Raw genomic sequence first — 22,288 nt, forward strand, 5'->3', positions numbered from 1 at the left:
TAATCTGGGATGTAAAGCAAGTTTTGTGGGTAACAAACTCTCATTAAAGTATAGTAGTTATAACCCTACCGTATATTGGATATTAAAAATGTTATAAAACTCTTTCTCTATGTGCTTCTCTCAGGTGGCCAAGAAAAAAAATCCATGTGCTGCACAAAGGCTTCTACTGAAAACATCACCACAACCATAACAGGATTCCAGCTCCAGAAAAGGAATCCTCCTTGTATCAAAGCTGTCATGTAAGTAGAAATATTTAAAAATTCACATATTAAAATGCCTATTAACTCATTTCCAGTAGCATATGAATCCTAAAATATACCTGTTTTCCTGCAGTTTTTACACAGCTGAAGGTTCCAAATGCAGTCACTGGAAAGAGAGCTGGGTGATCGAGAAGGTCAGGGAGCTCAGGAAACTTCAGGTCACTATGTAAGTAGTTCAGTACAAATTTCTACAAAACATGAATATGGTAAAGGATGCCCTATTGATCTGTCCCAAAATACTAGTTTAGTGCACATAAAGCATTAACTATAAAAATGTTTTATAGGCCTTTTGTTTTACTTTAGCAAATCTGACGAGATTGTTTTATTATTTCTTACAGAAAAGAGATGAAGCTGAACAGCACAACAGTGGTACCACAGACAACTGGCTCTTCTTAAAAGCAACTCTTAATATTTTGAATGTACTGTAATGTTATACTTTCAAAATAATGTTTTTATTTATGTTTTTCATAATATATTTATTTTATGTAAGTTATCCTAAAATATCTGACATATTTATTCAACATATGTATGTCATTTCCTTTGTAAATGATTTCTGATGTAAGAAAGATACATTACAAATGATGTTTTATAATTAAAATACAATAAATTACGCATTGTGTTTTCAGCATTTATTTACATCATAAATTGATTGTTTAATAAGTTATTAATGTTTCTCAGCAACCAACACTGTTTTCTTTTTTCTCTCTTTAAATTCAGGAAATTTTGCTTGTTATGTATTTTTCTGTAAGGGTGCATGTACAGTTAAAGCCAAATTGTTAAAAACACCAGAAAGAGACATGAATGCAAATAATCTTTTTATGTGAATGATGGGTGTAAATGAGTGTAAACATAAAATATATTGGGTTAAAAAGATAAATACAAATTGATATTAGTGTATAAAGTTCTATCAATTCATAGGGATGCAAATTTTGCCAATTTACTTTTAATTTTTTCCAATAACTCACTATCATAAGTCAACAGTTAACCATTAACAGGCAGACTTAGGCCTACAAAATTCTAAAAATTAAATTAAAAATATTAAAGTTTCATACAAACAAGTCTTATGCGTAACAAGGCAAATGTGGCAGTAATGTAAAATAAATATTAACATAAACACTGAGCAAAACTAGTTCCACATTCAGAATGTACATTTAAAACAAGAACTAACCTGCTAGTCAAAAAAATAAAAATTATTATGATGCAAAAGTAAACTCATATTTTTGTTGAAATAGTTACTTGTAAGCTTAGTCACTAGTGTTAGCTGCTAAGCTAATTGCAGTGATTTGTGTTTCTATAAGCACTCTGTATTTATATTTATCATATTAATATTGTAATACATACATTTTGGTCAGATTTCTTGTTTCTGGGTGCTTTGCTTTCTCACAACGTTACCATCATGGTGTAATTTCCCTCGGGATAAGTAAAGTCTCTATCACCACCAAGCGGCTAACTCGTAGTTCTGTTTGCTGGGTGAATAAATGTGTAGATTTTTAATAATGACCGAATACATTTGTCCTTGTTAATTTAAAATAAAAATAGGTGCTATTCTGTTTACATTTATAAGCACAAAGTCAAAAGAAAACAGCTCTTATTCACCAAAACACAACACACGGAATGAGAGCCTCATTACATGCACAGACGGAATGAGGGCCTCACTACGCATGCTCCGATTCACGAAACTGACTTACGTATTAGGGTCGTTTCGTGAATTTGCGTAAGGTGCGTAAAGTACGTAAGGTGCGTCTGTACTTTACCTATGATTATTCACACTATAATTTTTACAAAATTGCCCCTGCTTCTGTATGTGTAGAGAAAAGTATTCATAAAAGTACAATCTTCTGTCAGAAATAAAAAAAAAAAACGGAAAATATCTGATATACATTTTCGGCATTTAGCTTATGAATGCTGTTAACAGATGATCATTTATCCAAACAACGATCCCTGGCATCCTAGCTGAGTTTGTCTGAGTTTGTATGGTTTCCTCTCATTTCACTTCTGCTTCTCCAGCTTTCACCGAGAAAGAATAAATAAGTTATGTAAGTGTCTTTGCTGCTACTTTCACTAAACCGCTAACATAAACAATACTCGTCACCTCGCTAAACACAGGTGACTGACTCAGACCAGCAGCTAGTAATGAACTATTGAATCACTAAACCGACACATCATTCATGTTAATGCACATTATAATATTGCGTATTTACATTTAAATTAAATTCTTTATTGCAATTCCATATATAAAAATAATAATTTTTACTTGTTATTTATGACAGTTTTGATAATAAACAGAAATTTGACCAAATGAAGCGTTTTCAGAATGTTTGTGGTGTTTCTGCGCCATCATATGGATCTTTGCTGAGGTAACTTGTCCAGTTGTTATCCCTTGATGCATGCTCAATAATCCAGGTACCCAAATCCACAGTTGAATCAGTTAGAACTCTTTAATTTGGTTCTGAGTGTCGGTTCCTTCCCTGAAATCTGGAATCAAAGTCTCATAACACCAATCTACAAAAGTGGAGATAAATTCGACCCTAGTAATTACCGGGGCATCTGTGTGAACAGTAATCAGGAAAAGTTATTCTGCACCCTGACTGAAAAATATGTAGTTTAAAATTATTCCAAAATATTTGCACATTTTATTGATTTTAAAAAGGCTTTTGACTCCATTTGGCATCAAGGATTGTTTTATAAAATATTGGACAGTGGTGTAGGGGGTAAAACATATGATCTCATTAAATCCATGTACACAGAAAACCAGTGCGGAATAGGAATTGGCAATAAGAGAACACATCTCATCTCTCAGGAGCGTGGAGTGAGAGACAGGGCTGCTGTTTAAGTCCAACTCTATTTAACATTTATAATAATGAATTGGCCTCCAGTCTGGAGTGTAGTACAGCGCCCGGTCTCACTCTACATGACTTAGAGATTAAAATTCTGCTGTATGCAGATGATCTGGTCCTGCTGTCCCCAGCGCTAAGACCCAGATCTTAGGGAACCAAACACACATTTAGATTAGGAAATCATAAAAAAATTAAGCACACTAAAGATTATACTTTCCTCGGATTAAAAATGAGCTCAACAGAAAACTTTACCCCGGCAGTAAATGAACTGAGAGAAAAGGCTCGCAGGGCCTTCTATACCATAAAACGTCAAACATTCATCGAAATTCCAATTCAAATCTGGCTCAAAATTTTTGAATCAATAATTGAACCAATTGCTCTATATGGCAGTGAAGTGTGGGTTTCGCTAACACACCATCAATTCCACAATTGGGACAAACATCCATTAGAGATCCTGCACACAGTGTTCTGTAAAACCATCCTAAAAGTGCACAGACACACAACGAACAATGCGTGCCTGGCAGAATTAGGCCAATTTCCACTTATTATAAACATACCAAAAAGAGCAATCAATTTCTGGAAACATCTAAATGAGAGTGACCCCCAATCTTATCATTATAAAGCCCTGAAACACCAAGAGCTGAGCAAAGATACCAGTCCCCTCATCCAACTGGTCCTGAGTCACTGCACCGATACACCACTAACACACACCAATACACTACTAACACACACCGATACACTACTAACACACACAAACTTCAACTCCCTCCCAGACCCTGACAAACTGCCCCACCTACTGGGGGAGCACAGAGAGCGCTGCACACTAGCAGCACTCTACACACACACCTGCCACCAGGTGAGGGACAGTGGGTGACCATGTCTTACACACACACACGCACGCACACGTACTCACACACGCATACAACTAATTATTATTTTTATGACTACCTCATAACTGTTCATTTTACCATTTTTATTGTTACTATTTGCACTGTTTTCATTATTACTTTCTTCTATTTTATTTATTTATTTATTTTTGCATCTGTAACTGTTTTGTATGTTCTCTGTAACTGAGCTTTGGCAATATGAATGTCCTTATTTGTCATGCCAATAAAGCTTCCTTTGAGTTTGAGTGTGCACAAGAAACCGGGTGGTTTTATACGAGCTGAACGTGTTTTTACTTCTTAAAATATGATGAATAAATCACACACTGAACACAATATGGCTGTTTTCTTCTTTTGATAGAAACAGTTAAGAGTGCAGTGCTAAAATACTCGTACAGGAATGATAAACATGTGCATTTATAATTGACTGAAGTTCCACTTTTCTGGCTTTTTAATAAATAATAAATAATTTAAATTTATTTTCACTTGGAGGTTTTTCATACAATCATATACAGTACAATAATATAATAACAAAACTACATTTTCACGCACTTCTGTGGCTTACAAAAAATAAAGTAAACAAAAGTATTACTGGAGAACAAATGTTTTAAACTTTTAATTATTTTTTATTTTATTTTTTTTCATTTACTGCAGTAAAATATCCCCATACACACAGCCTCTCTCTCTCTGCTACATGTGCTTGGTCTCCTGTGCTGTTTAGTCACGTGACGGGTAACAAAACACAGCAGAGCAGGAAGGGAGGAGTGAGGTGAGGTGAGCATGTAAGATGTGAGAGGAGCTGCTACTGTATGTACAGACATGATCTTTACTTTCTGATGAAACGGGAGAAACTACTGAATGTTGCGGAGAAAAAGTAAAACTAAAGTATCGATCCCATCACACTAGTGTCGATCCGATTCCAATACCAACGTTGGTATCGATAATATCGATATTTGGATCGATCCGCTCATCCTAACCATAATTCTCATCACTATTCTAAACTGTCGGTGCTATCTAGTGTGCGCCACCGATACTGGGATAAATCCCAAATGGTTAAATGTCCACTTATTAGTGTACTGTTAAAAGAAAGAAGCAGCCTTAAACTCTAGTTACTCTACACCAGAGGTCACTAACAGGCGGACCGCGGTCCGGGTCCGGACCCAGAAGCTGTCCCATACGGACTCGGACCTACAGCCAAAACAGAAAGTTATGATTTGAAACCTGACGGAGCGCTTCTATTTTAACCGGCGCAGCTTCTGTACCATTTACGGTAGCGGTTTAGTGGATGAGAAAACGCACAGACACCAGAGATCACGTGACACCACTCAGCCAATCAAGTCTGTGCATTCCAGTCGGTAAACACTGCAACTCTACAGATGAGAGAGTTAGAGGCGAGTTACATGTGAAAAGACGGTGGAAAGAAAAAGAAAGATAGCGAACGTAGAACAAACGAAGGGAGAGATACAGACGACTGTGCAGGAGAAAGTTGAGAAAAGACGAGTGAGACAGGAGACAAATGACGCTCTCCAAAAAAGAAACGTGTACAGCGAAATTACAGCATTTAATCCGTGATGGAGAGACTCATTTCTGTTCTTACTTCCCACTGGAGCACAATTTATTTTTATTTTCTCCTAATTTGATAAGAGAAAGGTTTGATAAGGTGGGGTGGTCCGGGTCCTCTCTGTGTGGAGTTTGCATGTTCTCCCCGTGTCTGCATGGGTTTCCTTCGGTGCTCCGGTTTCCTCCCACAGTCCAAAGACATGCAAGTGAGGTGAATTGGAGATACTGAATTGTCCATGACTGTGTTGGATATAAACTTGTGAACTGATGAACCTTGTGTAATGAATAACTACCGTTCCTGTCATGAATGTAACCAAAGTGTAAAACATGACACGTTATAATCCTAATAAACAAACAAACATTTGATTTGACAGTCAGTTATTGATTACATGCAGATGTTGATACAACTACTAGGCTACTTATATATAATATATATCAATATATATATTATATATTATGCAATGATAGCTCAGTGGTTAAGGTACTGGACTAATAAACAAGGTTGCCGGTTCAAGCCCCACCACCACCAAGTTGCCACTGTTGGGTCCCTGAGTAAGGCCCTTAACCCTCAGTTGCTCATTGTGCAAGTCGCTTTGGATAAAAGTGTCCGCTAAATGCTATAAATATATATATTTACTGTATATATAGTTAAACATTCCGGACCTTTGTTTCAAGAAATTTTCTCTAACTGGACCTCTTCAAATTTTAGTTGAATACCCCTGCTCTACACGATACACTACTAATTAAACAACAATCCATTTGAAACTCAACCCAAACTGTTACTGTCTCTGCTCAGACACACAGACCGCGCGCTTCTTCATTTTCAAAATGTAACGGTTTTCTTACAGCTGTTTTCTACTGTTAGCCGTTTCTAATTGTTGTTAGTATTTTAAATCAATGTATGTAACATGGGGTTATCACTTTCTTACCCACGGGTCACAGAGCAGGAATCTTATGAAGATCCTGATGAAGGTAAGCTCGTGGTCTCATAAGGTTTCACACGGTAGAGATATTTAATTATATTTTATATTGATTCTAAGATGTATTACATTTTAATATCTCGCATGCAATGGCAAAGCAAGACATACCATTCTTAATTTTTATTTTTGTTATTGCCAGCAAACAGGTAACAAATACCACATTGAGAATTCAAAAGGCATTATAAAAATACCTAAACAACATGTAATGTAGTATATTGTTAAAACTAAACAAATGCTGATATGTCAACACATTAACCATTAATTGGGGACCAAAATGTCTAAAAAAGTGGAGTGAGGATATTTTTAAGATATTTTAGCCATTGTAAAATATATTAGTATGCAAAGGATTTTAAAAGCACTTTTAATGTTTACATTTGTATTTTGTTCTATATAGGACAATTAAGCTTTATGCAGAAATTATACTCTACAGTATATGATAGTATTTTAACATAACATGTGTTCTTTAAAACTTTATGTTGGGACATTAAAGGTGCTCTATTGCTGGAATGTCAAGTGTACAGTCACAAAGTCTATTAGTGAAATTGTGTCAGACACTTGGAAATAATGGAATTTTGTTTTGAATGTGTTTAATGTTATAAAACAAATATATAATACTGTAAACTGTGTCTTTCTCTAAAAAGGAGACTTAAAAGTTCACTTTTTACACAATGCGACATGATAAATGTGATAAATCTGTAACTATTGAAATTGGCATCAGAGAAAGAGTTTTAAGATGAAATTCTGATTTAGGATAATGTGTGATGCACACTCTCACATTATTTACTTTTGGATTTAATTAAGGTGCAATTTAAAACTACAATATTCATTGCCACAGAATTATTTTCTGATTAATCATATTCCATAGTTCAACGTTTAGTGGATTTTGACCCTTGGTTAAATATAACAAGTTAAAATTGAAATGCAACTAGGACCCTTCCCAGCTTTTAAGAATATTGGTCCAGCTGTTTTGTCTTCACAATGATGTTGTTGCAAAGAAGTGTAGAGAGTCTGTGCAAAAGTGTATGGAAAATATTTTTTGCAGAATCAGACCAATTTGATCTTGCCAGGGCAATCCAGACAACAAATGAGAAGTATACTTACACTATGGTCCAGCAAAGGATCCGTTCCAACCAGGAAATTGCCAGAATGCAGAGTAAGTAACAATATGCATTAGTTAGTTTGTTAGCTAAATGATTAACTGGTTAAGTGATTATACCTGTTAATATATTAATAAATTAGTGGCATGACTCAAGACCATGAATAAATACACCTAAACCTAGAGTTCTTTAACTGTCTTGGCTAACCGATTGTTTACATAGCAGTAGATGCTATGAAGTGAAGAAAACTGACTTCTTACAGACCTATTTAGAAACTGGAATACCACAGCCCAAGAACTACAGAAGACATTCCTTCATTGGACCTCCACAGACCTGCTGAACTTATGGCATCTGTTTGATTGGTTTGATGCCAACAAGGACAGACTGCTGGATTTTGAAGAGTAGTAAGTAAACAATATGAAATGCTATATTGTCTAGGCTCTAGATGGCAGCACAAACCCACATTTAATAGGTTGAACTTAAGACGTGTGTACGTTTATTAAATATGTTAAGAAAATAATCGATGATTGGTGTAGGATTTGGATTAGAGAAATCTGAAGTTCATTATTATATTTAAAAACAGCTAATCTATTGCTAGGCGTACTTAAGTCCAGTTAAGAGCAGGCCATCCAGTATAACAGGAATACCCAGGAAACCCAGACATAAAAAAAATGCTATAAAAAGCTATAATAAATTGTACTAGTAAACATGCATTAGCAAGAATACATACCTAAATATATGTAATTTGCCTTATATTTGTAATATTAAATTCCTTCCTCTTCACTTGCAATCTCTTACAGCAATGCATGCATTGATCACATTATGAACAGTGCCACTCCTGAAGAGCGCAAGGCCATGTTCGAGGTGGCTGATGTACACAAGAACAACTGCCTCAACTTTGAGGACTTTCTACAGGTAAAGATTTGTTATATCAAAACCTTGTTCTAATACTATTTTAATCAAGTTAAATTTAAAAGATTAATAAACAAACATCTTGCATGTTTGTAGTGTCACCCATGTGAGAGTTACTGCTTAAAGAGAACCATGGGAAATGCACACCTTAAATCATTTAAACCATTTAGTTCCAGTTATTTCTAGCAAAAACTGTAAACAGTCATTAAACATGACACATGAACATCTTGTCTTCTGTTTGGGGCTTCTAGCTTCCTATTGTTCCTTTATGTGTGTTCATCTTGTTGCTGGCCTTTTTTTGCTCTTTTAACTTTAACTCTTCCAAACATAATTGTCTTTTCCAATTAATAATATTTTATGTTCTCTCTCTATCAGCTAATGCAGGGAAAAATACATTCACCTGTGCCTAGCTGTTCTAATGCGGGGGATCAAGATCTTGTCAACATGGTGGCCAATATGGACACATTCCAGCAGATGTGTTATGGTGTCTTCTGAGCCTCAAACTAAGCCTTTGAGATATTAAACATGAATATATTACAATAGTACAACACACCTTTATCCAGGACCTTATAGGTGGATTTTTTTTAACATTAATGTTTGTGATGAGCTTTGTCAATTAGTCATATTGTTCTTTTAATCAAATTTGAAAATACAATTGGTATTGTATAAACATTATGAAGCATGTCAGACTTTCCAACACTACATTATTTAAAACAAAAAAAGAATTAATATTGTGATGTGTGTGTCCAGAATACATTAACATGGTTAGATTCTGAGCAATACGCTACATTAAAATTTAATGACCTACATTGATGTTTTTCTGGATTATGACTGAGAAACACTGAAGTATATCTTCCAGACGTGTGCCAGTTTGTTGTCTCTTTGAGTAAACGTTAGGAGCCAGAAAGGACAAGTCAAATAAATCAAAAGCATTTGCATTAGGAATAAAATGCATACTGATTTACCGTATTGACATTTCATAAATGTTCTCCTCAGGCTGTGTATTTAAAACAGTTTTGAGGTGAATTCATGAATAAATACATTCATTGATTAGGTAAATCAGTCAGTAGATCAGTGCACACATCAATGACAATAAAATTTCTCATTTTAGTGTTAAATAATACAAATCAAACAGTCATGTTTTGGCTATCACCACAAATCTTAATAAAAACGCTTGTACTTCAGTCAGTAATGTGGCAGTAGCATAAGGCATAAAATCTTACAAACAAGGATTAATTTCTTTTCATTACCTGATTAACCTGGTTGTGTTTTTGGTTGTTGGTGCAGCACTGGCTGGTGTGATGTCTAAAGTGAGTTAATCCACTAACCCTGGGGTCCAGGATTGGAATCTCTCTCGGCTGACTGAGCGTCTACATACAGACTTATAAACCTTTACGGTATTTAGAGGAAGCTTTAATCCATAACGATTTACAATTGTGACCGAATACAATGCAAGTATTTGAGGTTTAAGACCTTGCTCAGGGGCCCAGAAGTGGCAAATTTGAGCTCTTCATGGGAGGGGGGACTTGGCAGCGGCCCTGTAATGGATTGGCGTGTGCCACTGCATTACAGCCAGTAATTACAGGAAAGCAGGACCCACTGTGACCCCGTAAAACATGAGAATTAATGAATGAATAGGCCTATATGCACTGTGCACTTTTAAATTAAGTTTTTTTCCTACCAATATATGTAAGGTTTTGATGCGTTTAAGAATCAAATGCATTTTGAATTAAGATATTTATTTGTGGGTTACTTAAACGTTTACTTGAATTCGCTTACAAGGTTATTGTTAATTTCAAGTAAAGTATTGGATACTTTATACAACATTGGTACTGTGTAAGTATTAAATATTAACCTTTTTCAGTGTACATTGATATAAGTGCTGTAGGCTTGTACTTTCATTTTTTAAATTATTTTATAAGAAAAAAAAAACACACATTAGAGTAGGCTTAGCTAAAATCGTTCATTTCGACTGGGTTAACGCCAAACTAGCAATACTACTAAACAAAGAGTCGTTTAAGAGCTAAAAGAGTCGATTGAAATGATTCATTAAAAACACAAAACAAAGTAAAGTGAAGAGATGAAACTCATCTCCAGATTCTTTTGTTTGAGACGTGACATCACATTCGACCAATCCTGTTGCGGTATACAGTTAATGAACCAATCATAACGACGATGACATTTAGGAGGCGGGATACGGAGTGCTGTCCAATCAAAGGCATGGGAAGGGGCTCGAGGGTTGTGGTCCTGCGTAGGCTGGGAGAAGATCCGCCAAATTCAAACTGCAGACAGAAGCGGAGCAGCATCACTGCGCAGTGGGATAGCAGATCTCAGGGTAAGAGCTGTGGTCAAAATTAAAACAGTGTGTTTATATTCAGTTCTTCCCGAACGTTTGTTTACATCATAACATTTGTGTGAAAACATTTCAATGTTTCGAAGTGAACTGGTTTGATTCTTATATGTATTAAAATCACATTCAGTGGCACCTCACAGGGCTGCTGTTTGTAAATATTTACGAACGTGTTTAAACTATTTTAAATTCAGCTTCTTTTAACTGGTGCTCTGTGTGTTTTTAAAAAGAGCGCGGTGGCTGCTAGCTAGCCGAGTAGCATGAGAGGAAAGTCAGTTGTTGTTAGCTCCTTTGCTAACTAACTTAGCTAAAACGGTTCACTGCACAGCGTTAAAAAAAGCTACAGACTTAACACGTTTAAGATTTAAATTCAGTTAAAAATCAGGTTATTTTATTCAGTATTACCTTTTTTGTTTAGAAGAATGGCTGAGTAGCAAGTAGTGATGTTCAGTACGCGAAGAACCGAATCTTTGAAATGTACCGACTCTCGAGTCACTGTGAGGCAATCATGACCTCAAAGACTAATTGAGATTATGTTCACCAAACAGCAATAAATCGTCTAGTTTCACAACGGCAAACTCTGGTTTACGAAAATGTGTGTATTTAATTACTGGACTAAATAACTAGTTTGCAGGTTACATATTTTGCTGGGTGATTCGACTATGTGTTGTGTATTGTATTGTGATCATTGTTGTTTGTTTTCAATGTCTTATGTAAATTTGTTTGTATGATTGTTCCTCAAGAGGCTTTGCCTTTTGCCAGGCCGCCATTGTAAATAAGAAGCAGTTCTTAATGACTTGCCTGGTTAAATAAAGGTTAAATAAACCTATGAATCACTTCTATAAAAGATATAGACCATTTGTGCACTAACTATATAAAGGATTTTAAACACGTGTGTCAAGTAGCTTATTAGTTGGTCTGTACATTAATCATTCCTTTCTTTCTTTCAGGCCCCCAGCATGTCATCATCTATAACAAGTGGTGTGACTGAGCTCAGCTCCACAGTGTCTGGGATGTGGCGTTCCCACAGTGTGCTTTCTGAATCGGAGGGCGAGAGTTCCCCAGAGAATGTGCAGCAGTTCCGCAAGATGCGCTCCTCCACCTCACTGAATTCCCTGCGCATGTCACTGAGGAAGCGTTTTCCTCTAAAGTCTGTGCAACCCAACACTATTATTCCAGAGAATCCCACCTGTGAGTCACTACAGATCAACAAAAAACCCAGCACAGTGACCCAGATCAAACGCACTGCTAAGAACTCCATTGGCAATGCTTATCAGGCAAGTTTTCCCTCAACTGTGGGGCCTGCTGCCCATAGGTGATGTGTATAGACATTCTGTTTGGTACAACTGATTTGAATGTGCTTACTTGCTCTTCAGTAGACCCAAATACTAAGAAATTCAAAAATACATTATTTGAAAACAAAGCTAAACTTTCACTTGTGATTTTTAACTTTAGATTTGGGGTCTTAATTATTAGCAGACATTGGCAAAATTATCATGGCCAGGTGACTGTGTTGAAGTTACTCAAACACCAAGTGGTGCTAATAGGCAATCATGGTGAGTAACCACTGACAGTTGTCCAAGGAGGGACAAACCACTAATCACCATCAAGTTAATGGGCAGCCAAAGCTTGTTAAAAGAGATGCAGATATTAAGAAAAATATCAGCAAATTACTCACAGCAGTCTTTCTTTGTATATATTTCAGAAGTTTCAAAAGATCAACACTTCACGTGAGGAGTACCTGGTCAGAACTCCTGGCAAAACAGCAGAAAACAAATGTACTGCTTCAGCCACACGTACCCCCAAACGCCAGGTCATGACACCCAGGTGCACCCCAAGATCAGGCACCAAGCGCATGCCAAAAGCAGCAGCCACTCCTGAGTCCAGTGATGCAGCTGTGAGAGCAGTGAGAACGGGGGGCACTAGAAGGCAGCTGGTTCGCATGGCAGCACTAAGGAGTCCTTTTGCATCACCCAACACAATAAACCGTCGCAGGTGAGCAGTTTTTAAACTTAGATTGTTGCTTAATTTTGTCAAGTAGAAAGCAGATTTGAAAGTTTGTTAAATGTCCAGCCAAGTGCACTTGATTAGAAGATTGCATTATTTTTTTATGCAGGGAGTTGGATCAGGATCTGGATTGTGTATCAAAAGGCCTGATGAAATTAAAGCGCCTCTCTATGGCTTTTGATGATGTTATCGGGAGACAGGAACGGTGAGTAAAATGTCAGTTGACACTATAATACAATACTGGAAATGTGATAAAGTGACACGTTACTTTTCTGCAATTAATATCAAGAGGTCTAGATAGAGGTACAACATCTTGATAATTTTGTTGTTTATAAAAGTGTACCAGCATGAGTGTTTTTTTTTTCATGTGCCTAACATTTTGTATCACAATTACAACAAAATGTTGTTTTCCCTCTACCCCACTCATTTGGCAGCATTTTAAATAAGAAAGAACATATCATCTTAGAAAAATATAATCTTATTGGTATATTAAAATTTTCTTCCGTTTGATACAGGAGAATTGGTCTTTTTGCACATAAATTGTATTAAAATGGTGCAATTTATTTAAAGCTGTGTAATAAAAGAACCTTTCATTAAAAGTAGACAAGTGTGAAGCCATGCCTCAAGATTTTAGAGAACACATCATGTGATAAAGAAAATATTAATTAGTATTGTAATTATTATTTAGTATTGTACATGTAACTGCAAAACGGGCATCGTCTTGTGTGGCCCTCGATGAATCTCAGCGGTATCCGCACAGACATGCTAGGCTAATGTCCAGGGGTGTGTGGGGGGTGTCCCAAGCCTGGATAGAAATAAAACCGGAGGGATGCATCGGGAAGTGCATCCGGTGTAAAAACTGCAAAGTTTTGTTTGCGGACCAGAGCCATCTGTCAATTCAATCTGACTGAACTTTGACCCAGTTTGCAGCTGACCTTTTCTAAGCGCCTTCAATGAGGTAAAAGTGACTCAGGCAGTACAAACATGGAGGAAAAGCTGATTCTCACCATGTTTCAGTACCCTGAGCTGTATAACACAACTTTAAAAATGTACCACCTGCCTGAAATCTACAGCCAAACGCTGAGCAAAGTACAGTTTGTGCCCAGCCTCATCCAAATGTCCCCTTACTTTCCATGTATTTCCTTAAGACAGTAACTACACATTTCAACACCGTTTTGCAGTTCCTCTTTAGTGGTTCCCCGTTTCCTGTCTGTGATTTTGGGCGGCTGAGCAGTTTTCTCATTGGCTTTCTGCAGCTGCTCTGTGTTCTGCACAACCTTCTACAAAATATTCCTCACGCCCACAGGTTCAGCATTAGAGGAAGAAATGCAGACGTTTGGGGATGGTGGATTGAGCGCCTCTTTCACAGATTATGAACTGAATATTGTGTTTACACAGTAAAATGACTTATCCGCTATATATTGTGTATTAATTTAGTCACACTTGTTACTAGTGTAGCTGCTTGCCTGACTGTTTGTAAGATAGAAAGCTTTGATTGTACTGCATCAGGATGGAAAGCCCATGCTGGACTCTCATTATCAGAGCATGCAGTGTACCCCACCCCCTTAAAATTCCACACATAACTTCCTTCCTGCCAAGATTTTTCAACTCCTAGAAAATTCCTGAGAAGCAGTAGGGGCCTCTTTCCACTGCACAATGCATCTGAACTTTTGGCACCGGAAAACTGGATCTGTTTTTTTCATCTTTCAGTCGTCCAGTGCTACAGGTTCCAGCTTTAAGATAGACATCACTTTGTCATCTCACAATAATGAAACTTTACATGCTAACAATTTCAATTTACAATTTGACTATAGTGCTTGGGGGCCGCAGCGTATTATGATAGGTCATCGCCATTGAGATCTAGGGTCGAACCTTAGTGGTGCTATCAGCCGGCCAGGCCTCTACTCAGACATGATTTGGCTATGTCTAAGGATGGGGGTAAATTGGCCAAAGCCCTGCAGTGGACTTCCTGCTTTGAGTTTCACGGTAGAACTGCACCCACCATAACCCTGACCAGGATAAAGCAATTGTTAAGAAAATAAAATGAGTTTGATTGAATGTTGTAAATTGGATTGCTCTAACACATGGTTCAAGACACATGGTTCCCATTTAATTAATATGAGATTTTTTTCTCGAAAGCCTAGTCATACAAAAAGCTGATTTAAAAGGCATCACTTGTAGCTTGTACCTTCACCAGCTCAAGAAGCTTCAGTTTCTGTCTGTGAGGAGTTTAACCTGCACTTTTTTTGCTACATTTTCGCACTTAATTAATAAGCCTCTAGACATTTTCAGACTTTTGGCATTTCGTCTTGGGAATTTACACGTGTAAGTGTCTCAAGCCCTGAGGCATGAGGAAAATGTTGGTAAGAAATCAATTGTGTGTGGCTGATGTGCACTGACCTTTACTTGTTTAGCACTCGGGTGGCACAGTGATAAAGTAAGCAAGCCCACTACTGCAGAGAACTCAGGTTCAAATTTTAGTTGCACTTTCAGTCCCGATTCCATGCCTGAATAACATAAGCAAGGGTTGTATGAGGAAGGGCGTTAGATATAAAAACTGAAGTCGGGTATGCGGATCAGATCCACTTTGGCGTCCCCCAAATATATGAGATGTGAAAGGAGGAATAAAAATTGTGTGGTTTTGACTTTGGATATAATTTTTGTTATTTCCATTCAACATTTAACCGGCAATAATGACAAAGTGACCACAAGCTTTTAACATTTTAAATTCCTCTGCATCCTGTTAGCTTTAGTCATCCTTGAGCTGTGTCTAAAACTCAATTGTAGTTTTTAATTGTGCTGCAATTAAAAAAAAATTAGACATCATTTGTAAATGGCACAAACCTATGTCTCTGAGGGCCCACAATTTACACTGTATTGTCAGGATAAAAACCAAGCCATGAAGTCCAAGGAACTGTCTGTGGATCTCTCTTATTAATTTATGTAAAGGTATAGATCAGGATATAAAACAATATCTAAAGCTTTAAGTATTCCCAGGACCACAGTGACCTCAAAATGCAGTGTCATGTAGAGAAATAGTAGCATGCAAACAGAAATAGTTCAAAACGTAAGTGCTTCTTATCAAGTATCAGTGGTGGGTTCCCATACAAAGCTGTACCACTGTACGGAAAGGCACGATATGCTTCATGTTACCTCCTCCCCCTCTTAGAGCGGCCATACGAGTCCCAGGGAATGCAGGTTATAGCAACAACTATAAGAAACCCCATCCATCTTCATGTCAGGTTGCGTCTACTGACTGCATAGCAGCCGGTTACGCAAGTTGGTGCAACCTGGCAGACTGTCTTGCCATGGTTGCCAAAATAATGGGACACTACCAGTAAAAAGTGTACACAGAATATTTTTTGTTTGATTGTTTTCCACTTTATTTTCACTGTACGACCTAACCTGACCAAAGACTAACCTGTGTTTCATTTCGGCAGCAGCAAATTCAGGTACTCTGTGTTGGAGTAACGGCAAAAGGTAAAATCATTTGAAAAGCTGATCTAAAATGAAAGTCAGTTTGAAGTGCATGAAGGTTGAACTGTGATGTGAAAAGCTTTCATGCCAAACTATTAAGTTCAGCGAAAGTGCTTTGGGCTGCTGCACACCGCACACCTTTTTACCTAACTTTAAAAAACTGCTAAAACTCATGCTAATAGCTTTTGGGCAGTACAGTGCATGTCATACAACAGCCAAGATACAACATTTTCTCCAGATCTTAAGCTTAATTTATGCTTTGTCAGAAGAGCTGTGGAGAGCCACCTCAGATGTACCGTATAGAGTCTGGAGCATTAATGGTTACGCAGTACAGTTGGAGGTTCTACATCGTCGTCTTTTGGCAATGTGACTTATCTAATTCCACAAGTCCCCTCCCCCTAAATCACTCCTGTTCTGAAGCATAAATCAGGCTTTACCATTTACTGTGACAGTAAATAAAGTAAGCATCACAATGACTGTGGCTGGCACTATTTTTACTTTTTTTAGGAGTGAAGCTATGGAGCGCTACAAAAGAGTGTTGGCTCAGAGTTACTCCAACCAGAGCAACACCACGGAAAAATTCAATCCATCTTCTGTCCGCCAGAAGAGCCGACGAATCCGACACAGAGTGGCCAGCTGGACCGACGGTGCTGTGTGAAACCTCCTCAAAACCACATGATGTGGGACCCCACCCATTACCTACAGTTAACTTCACACTATGAGAGTATCTGAGTCTTTGTACATATGCATGTCACGGCCTTGGCTTGGTCCAGTAGTAGTGGCTTCCTGAGGGAACTTTTTTTTCCTCATGGTTACTGTTAGTTTCAGTGTGTGTTGTATAAGAACTATCTTCATGTTTAACTGCTTGTGTGATCTGTTGAGGTACAAGCGTAGAAGTATTAAGTCCATTTTATAAGGAGATCGCTGCCATGCTGTTACAGTGTAAGTATCCAGCACCAAATTTGCATTGTGAAAAAAACAAGTGTCAAAGTCTGACAAATGACAAGTGTTACAAATATTATAGTGTGATATAAAGGGCTCATTATCAAAATTATCTTTCTACTTTTGTATCAAAATGGCTTTTGTACCAAAGACTAGTAATAGGTAAATATCAGCAATGTTACACTTCTTAATTTGTTTAATACTAACACTAGTGAAATAGCAGGAGGAGCAGGAGTCTTCATCAGATAGTTTACTAATAAACTAGTTTTCTAGTTGCATTGTATTGTATTCACTAAGCTGCCTCTTTTATTGTGGCATTTCTGTTTCTTACTGAAAAAAGAAATCACTGCCACAATAATGTGACTTATCTGCATCTTTATTTTCTCTTTTGTAAGCTAAAAAAGTAACTGACACTAATAGCTGTGAACTGTAATCACACGGAAGAATACGGTGCAATTTTGTTTGAGAAGAAAACGATTTGAATTGCAAATAGTGTCAGAATGACCTGTAATACAAACATTAACCTTTTGTACCTATTAAAAAAACCTTTTTATTTATTTAGTTGTCTGCAACTTTATTTTCCTTTTTTTAAAAGATACACTGGGTGTGCAGTCAGGTGGTGCACGCCAGGGTTCAAATCTCAGCAGTGCTATCGGTTGGTCAAACGTCTACACGGACATAATTGGCTATGTCTGGGGAAGGGAGGGGGGTGGCCTCTGTGACCTGCAGTCACTACTGCGACCCTGACCAGGACAAAGCAGTGGTAAAACAAAATGACTTATTGATTAACACTTAAGAATTAAGGGTCATGCACACTTTTTGGTAAAGGTATTTGGACATCTGACCATCGGCCTGTTGGACATGCCATTTCAAACCCATAGGCATTAACATGAAGTTGCCTCAATCCCCCTAAAACGCCTAAACTTAATCATTAAGGGGTACTCACATACATTTGATTTTTAAGAATCTATAAACTTTATTAAATGACATTTTTGTGATTAAATAAGACATGCATACGGTAACTCAGTTTATACATCTGATAGTGTATAGTTAATGTAATCTGACTTGATTAATAATTGATTAATTATGTGCACATATTACAGAGCCAGTGGAACACTGGTGTATTTTCCAAGGTCAGAAAAAAAAAACAGTCATCTTAGGATAAGAGATTTTAAAAAGCAAGAAAGAAGGTCCTGGGTTTGATCACCAGGTGGGGCGGTCCGGGTCCTTTCTGTGTGGAGTTTGCATGTTCTCCCCGTGTTTGTGTGGGTTTCCTCCAGGAGCTCTGGTTTTCTTCCCACAGTCCCAAGATGTGCAAGTGAGGTGAATTAGAAATACAAAATTGTCCATGACTGTGTTTGACATTAAACTTGTGAACTGATGAATCTTGTGTAATGAGTAACTACCATTTCTGTCATGAATGTAACCAAAATGTGTAATAACATGACATGTTAAAATTCTAATAAATAAATAAAAAGAAGACTTACATCAGCTTAGGCTTAGATGCTGCTGAACAAAGAAAAAGAGCTTGTGATCCAAAATTGACACCTTAAAGCTTGATCAAAGTTTGTTGCAGATCCTGGAACCACAACAGCCTCCAAGCCCTTCTCACCAGCTGTAGTCAATCATAACCACTAATGAGAAATTTAAAAACCTTGCCACAATGTTTAATGAACTTATGGATCTTTCCATACCATTAAATGAATAATCAAAGTTGCTGTGGGGTGATTTACTGTTTTAAGTACGTCTGTCATTACAGAAGTCGTGTTTATTTGCAACCATTAAGAGAAGTGGATAAGCACACATTACTGCATTTTCCAGTTCAATGAAGCTTATCAATCTAGACAGCAGCAATAGATCAAGCCAGGATTTTTAATGCAGCATGTCAAAAATCAAAGCGTTGCATTTCTTATACATACACATGTTGGGAATCAATTATGTGTGTGTGTGTGTGCATCAGTCTGACTTTTTTTCTACAGAAAGGGTGAAAAATAAATGGAAAACTAAAATAAAATCAAGTCGCTGGGTTTACCTACGAGAAACCACTTTCATCAGGGTCAGAATAATCCAACATACACCGACCAGACATAACATTATGGCCATCTTCCTAATATTGTGTTGGTCCCCCTTTTGCTGCTCCATACGCAACAAACTGTGATGCACTGTGTATTCTGACACCTTTCTATCAGAACCAGCATTAACTTTTTGAACTAAAAAGAGGAATGAAGACAGTTAGAGTTTGGATTTCACTCAGCATCTTCCACACAGTTTTGATTGGATGTCTTTAATTGTTAAAAATGAACCAGTGTTTCGTTTCCAGCACTTCATATGCTCTCATACAAAAGATACCATTTTTGCAACAACACACTTGTTTAAATTATGTACAACTATATACAGTGTTACAGTACAAGTATGCCGCTTTGGCTCTTTGCTAGTAATGTACAGTGTTATCAGCTTCACAGAACAGATACAAAACACTCTGACGTCGTACATGCTGCAGCTGTTTGTGTACCAGCAGATACTGATATTTAAATCTAATACGTAAACAATCACTGTGCAATGTCTTAAGCATGGGAATGCAGTGGGAGGAAGGCATGTGGGTCATTTGGACACTTGAACGTCACTCTTAACAATGTTTTTTGTCTGTTTATCAAAATAAAATAACTCCGCAGACTCAGCATGCTCACATGTTTACATGCAGGTCATTCTAAAACCAAATTGTGAATAAACTTTATATATGACAACAAAAGACCTGCAGGAGAGTTAAACTGACACTGCACCATTCTACCATGCAGTGTTTTTTGCACAAAATCCGCATAGAGCAGTCATCAGAAAGAACCCTGACATGCAACCCAATAAAGAAAAAAAAGTCATCTGAACATCTCAAACAAACAAAAAAACACTAGATAGGACAGTGGCATTTTGGAAACAAATTAAATCATAATAATAATCAGATTCTGGCATGTCATTTAACATGTCATTTAACATTTTATAGAATTGTGCACTTCCAAGTTTGTGGAAATAATAATATAAAAGTCCACATGACAACACAAATCAGAGTCCATAAAGAAATAATTTAGCAGGCGAGAGAAAACCGAAGAAGTAGAATACACCCACAAGCACATGACGCACTGAACAGATGAGGCAGTGATTTAATTCAGGTCCCTGGGAATATACAGCTGTGCTAAACAAACAGTACCTTTTACCTTTGTGCTGCACATCACAAAATGTGGAAACAAGCCTTCCTAGACAAGAAAAGGCTGTTAAGGGCCATACAGTGGGGCCAAAAAGTATTTAGTCAGCCACTGATTGTGCAGGTTCTCCTACTTAGAAAGATGAGAGAGGTCTGTAATTTTCATCATAGGTACACTTCAACTATGAGAGACAAAATGAGAAAAAAAAATCCAGGAAATCACATTGTAGGATTTTAAAAGAATTTATTTGTAAATTATGGTGGAAAATAAGTATTTGGTCAATAACAAAAGTTCAACTCAATACTTTGTAACATAACCTTTGTTGGAAATGACAGAGGTCAAACGTTTCCTGTAAGTCTTCACCAGGTTTGCACACACTGTAGCTGGTATTTTGGCCCATTCCTCCATGCAGATCTCCTCTAGAGCAGTGATGTTTTGGGGCTGTCGCTGGGCAACATGGACTCCACAAATTTTCTATGGGGTTGAGATCTGGAGACTGGCTAGGCCACTCCAGGACCTTGAAATGCTTTTTATGGAGCCACTCCTTCGTTGCCCGAGCGGTGTGTTTGGGATCATTGTCATGCTGGAAGACCCAGCCACGTTCCATCTTCAATGCTCTCACTGATGGAAGGAGGTTTTGGCCTAAAATCTCACGATACATGGCCCCGTTCATTCTTCCCTTAACACGGATCAGTCGTCCTGTCCCCTTTGCAGAAAAACAGCCCCAAAGCATGATGTTTCCACCCCCATGCTTCACAGTAGGTATGGTGTTCTTGGGTTTTTCTTCTTCCTCCAAACACGACGAGTTGAGTTTTTACCAAAAAGTTCCATTTTGGTTTCATCTGACCACATGATATTCTCCCAATCCTCTTCTGGATCATCCATATGCTCTTTGGCAAACTTCAGACGGGCCTGGACATGTACTGGCTTAAGCAGGGGGACACGCCTGGCACTGCAGGATTTGAGTCCCTCTCGGCGTAGTGTGTATACTGATGGTAGCCTTTGTTACTTTGGTCCCAGCTCTCTGCAGGTCATTCATCAGGTCCCTCCGTGTAGTTCTGGGATTTTTGCTCACTGTTCTCATGATAATTTTGACCCCACGGGATGAGATCTTGACACGAAGGGAGATTATCAATTGTCTTGTATGTCTTCCATTTTTTTACAATTGCTCCCACAGTTGATTTATTCACACCCACTTGCTTGTCTATTGTAGATTTACTCTTCCCAGCCTGGTGCAGGTCTACAATTTTCTTCCTGGTGTCCTTCGACAGCTCTTTGGTCTTGGCCATGGTTGAGTTTGGAGTCTGACTGTTTGAGGCTGTGGACAGGTGTCTTTTATACAGATAACGAGGTCAAACAGGTGCCATTAATACAGGTAACGAGTGGAGGACAGAAGAGCTTCTTAAAGAATAAGTTACAGGTCTGTGAGAGCCAGATATCTTGCTTGTTTGTTATTGACCAAATACTTATTTTCCACCATAATTTACAAATAAATTATTTAAAAATCCTACAATGTGATTTCCTGGATTTTTTTTTCTCATTTTGTCTCTTATAGTTGAAGTGTACCTATGATGAAAATTACAGACCTCTCTCATCTTTCTAAGTAGGAGAACTTGCACAATCAGTGGCTGACTAAATACTTTTTGACCCCACTGTACCTTGCGTGTAGTAACTCGATGAAATTTAACTTTGTTTAACACTGAATTTAGTAACACACACACACACTTAACTACTCAGAATGTGTGTTGGTCAATCTCAGCAAATTTAGTTTAATGTTTACAAGGTTTC

The 22,288-nt window shown here is 37.6% G+C and overlaps 3 protein-coding genes across 7 annotated transcripts in view; 2 read left to right on the forward strand and 1 right to left on the reverse strand.

Annotated features, from left to right (window-relative positions):
- Positions 1-6,395: 6,395 nt before the first annotated feature.
- On the forward strand, positions 6,396-9,070 carry si:ch211-122l24.6 (uncharacterized protein LOC557261 homolog). 2 transcript variants are annotated; one of them, XR_010015044.1, is made up of 5 exons: positions 6,396-6,513; positions 7,564-7,674; positions 7,891-8,022; positions 8,419-8,533; positions 8,906-9,070. XR_010015044.1 is itself a non-coding variant. In XM_063012048.1 (5 exons), exons 1-5 carry the CDS (start codon positions 6,450-6,452, stop codon positions 9,023-9,025), a joined length of 552 nt encoding a protein of 183 aa, XP_062868118.1. In that variant the 5' UTR covers positions 6,401-6,449; the 3' UTR covers positions 9,026-9,070. The 2 variants fall into 2 exon arrangements, 1 of the variants encoding a protein (XP_062868118.1); XM_063012048.1 differs by having other exon boundaries at positions 6,401-6,513; positions 7,881-8,022.
- A 684-nt stretch (positions 9,071-9,754) lies between these two features.
- LOC134330347 (uncharacterized) lies at positions 9,755-17,863 on the forward strand. 4 transcript variants are annotated; one of them, XM_063011437.1, is made up of 7 exons: positions 9,755-9,927; positions 10,717-10,865; positions 11,831-12,157; positions 12,586-12,875; positions 12,997-13,092; positions 16,328-16,367; positions 16,872-16,930. In XM_063011437.1, exons 3-6 carry the CDS (start codon positions 11,840-11,842, stop codon positions 16,356-16,358), a joined length of 735 nt encoding a protein of 244 aa, XP_062867507.1. In that variant the 5' UTR covers positions 9,755-9,927; positions 10,717-10,865; positions 11,831-11,839; the 3' UTR covers positions 16,359-16,367; positions 16,872-16,930. The 4 variants fall into 4 exon arrangements, with proteins under 4 accessions (XP_062867507.1, XP_062867505.1, XP_062867506.1 ...); XM_063011435.1 differs by lacking the exon at positions 16,328-16,367 and having other exon boundaries at positions 16,872-17,863; XM_063011436.1 differs by lacking the exons at positions 16,328-16,367; positions 16,872-16,930 and adding an exon at positions 14,194-14,536.
- Positions 10,468-22,288, reverse strand: part of plrdgb (PITP-less RdgB-like protein) — a 107,674-nt gene continuing 95,853 nt past the window's right edge. The window contains exon 22 of the mRNA XM_063011434.1: positions 10,468-10,872. The gene's annotated coding sequence lies outside the window, so the exon portion shown is untranslated. The remainder of the gene's footprint in view (positions 10,873-22,288) is intronic.

This window comes from Trichomycterus rosablanca, chromosome 16 (assembly GCF_030014385.1).
Source record: "Trichomycterus rosablanca isolate fTriRos1 chromosome 16, fTriRos1.hap1, whole genome shotgun sequence".
Classification (NCBI taxonomy): domain Eukaryota; kingdom Metazoa; phylum Chordata; class Actinopteri; order Siluriformes; family Trichomycteridae; genus Trichomycterus; species Trichomycterus rosablanca.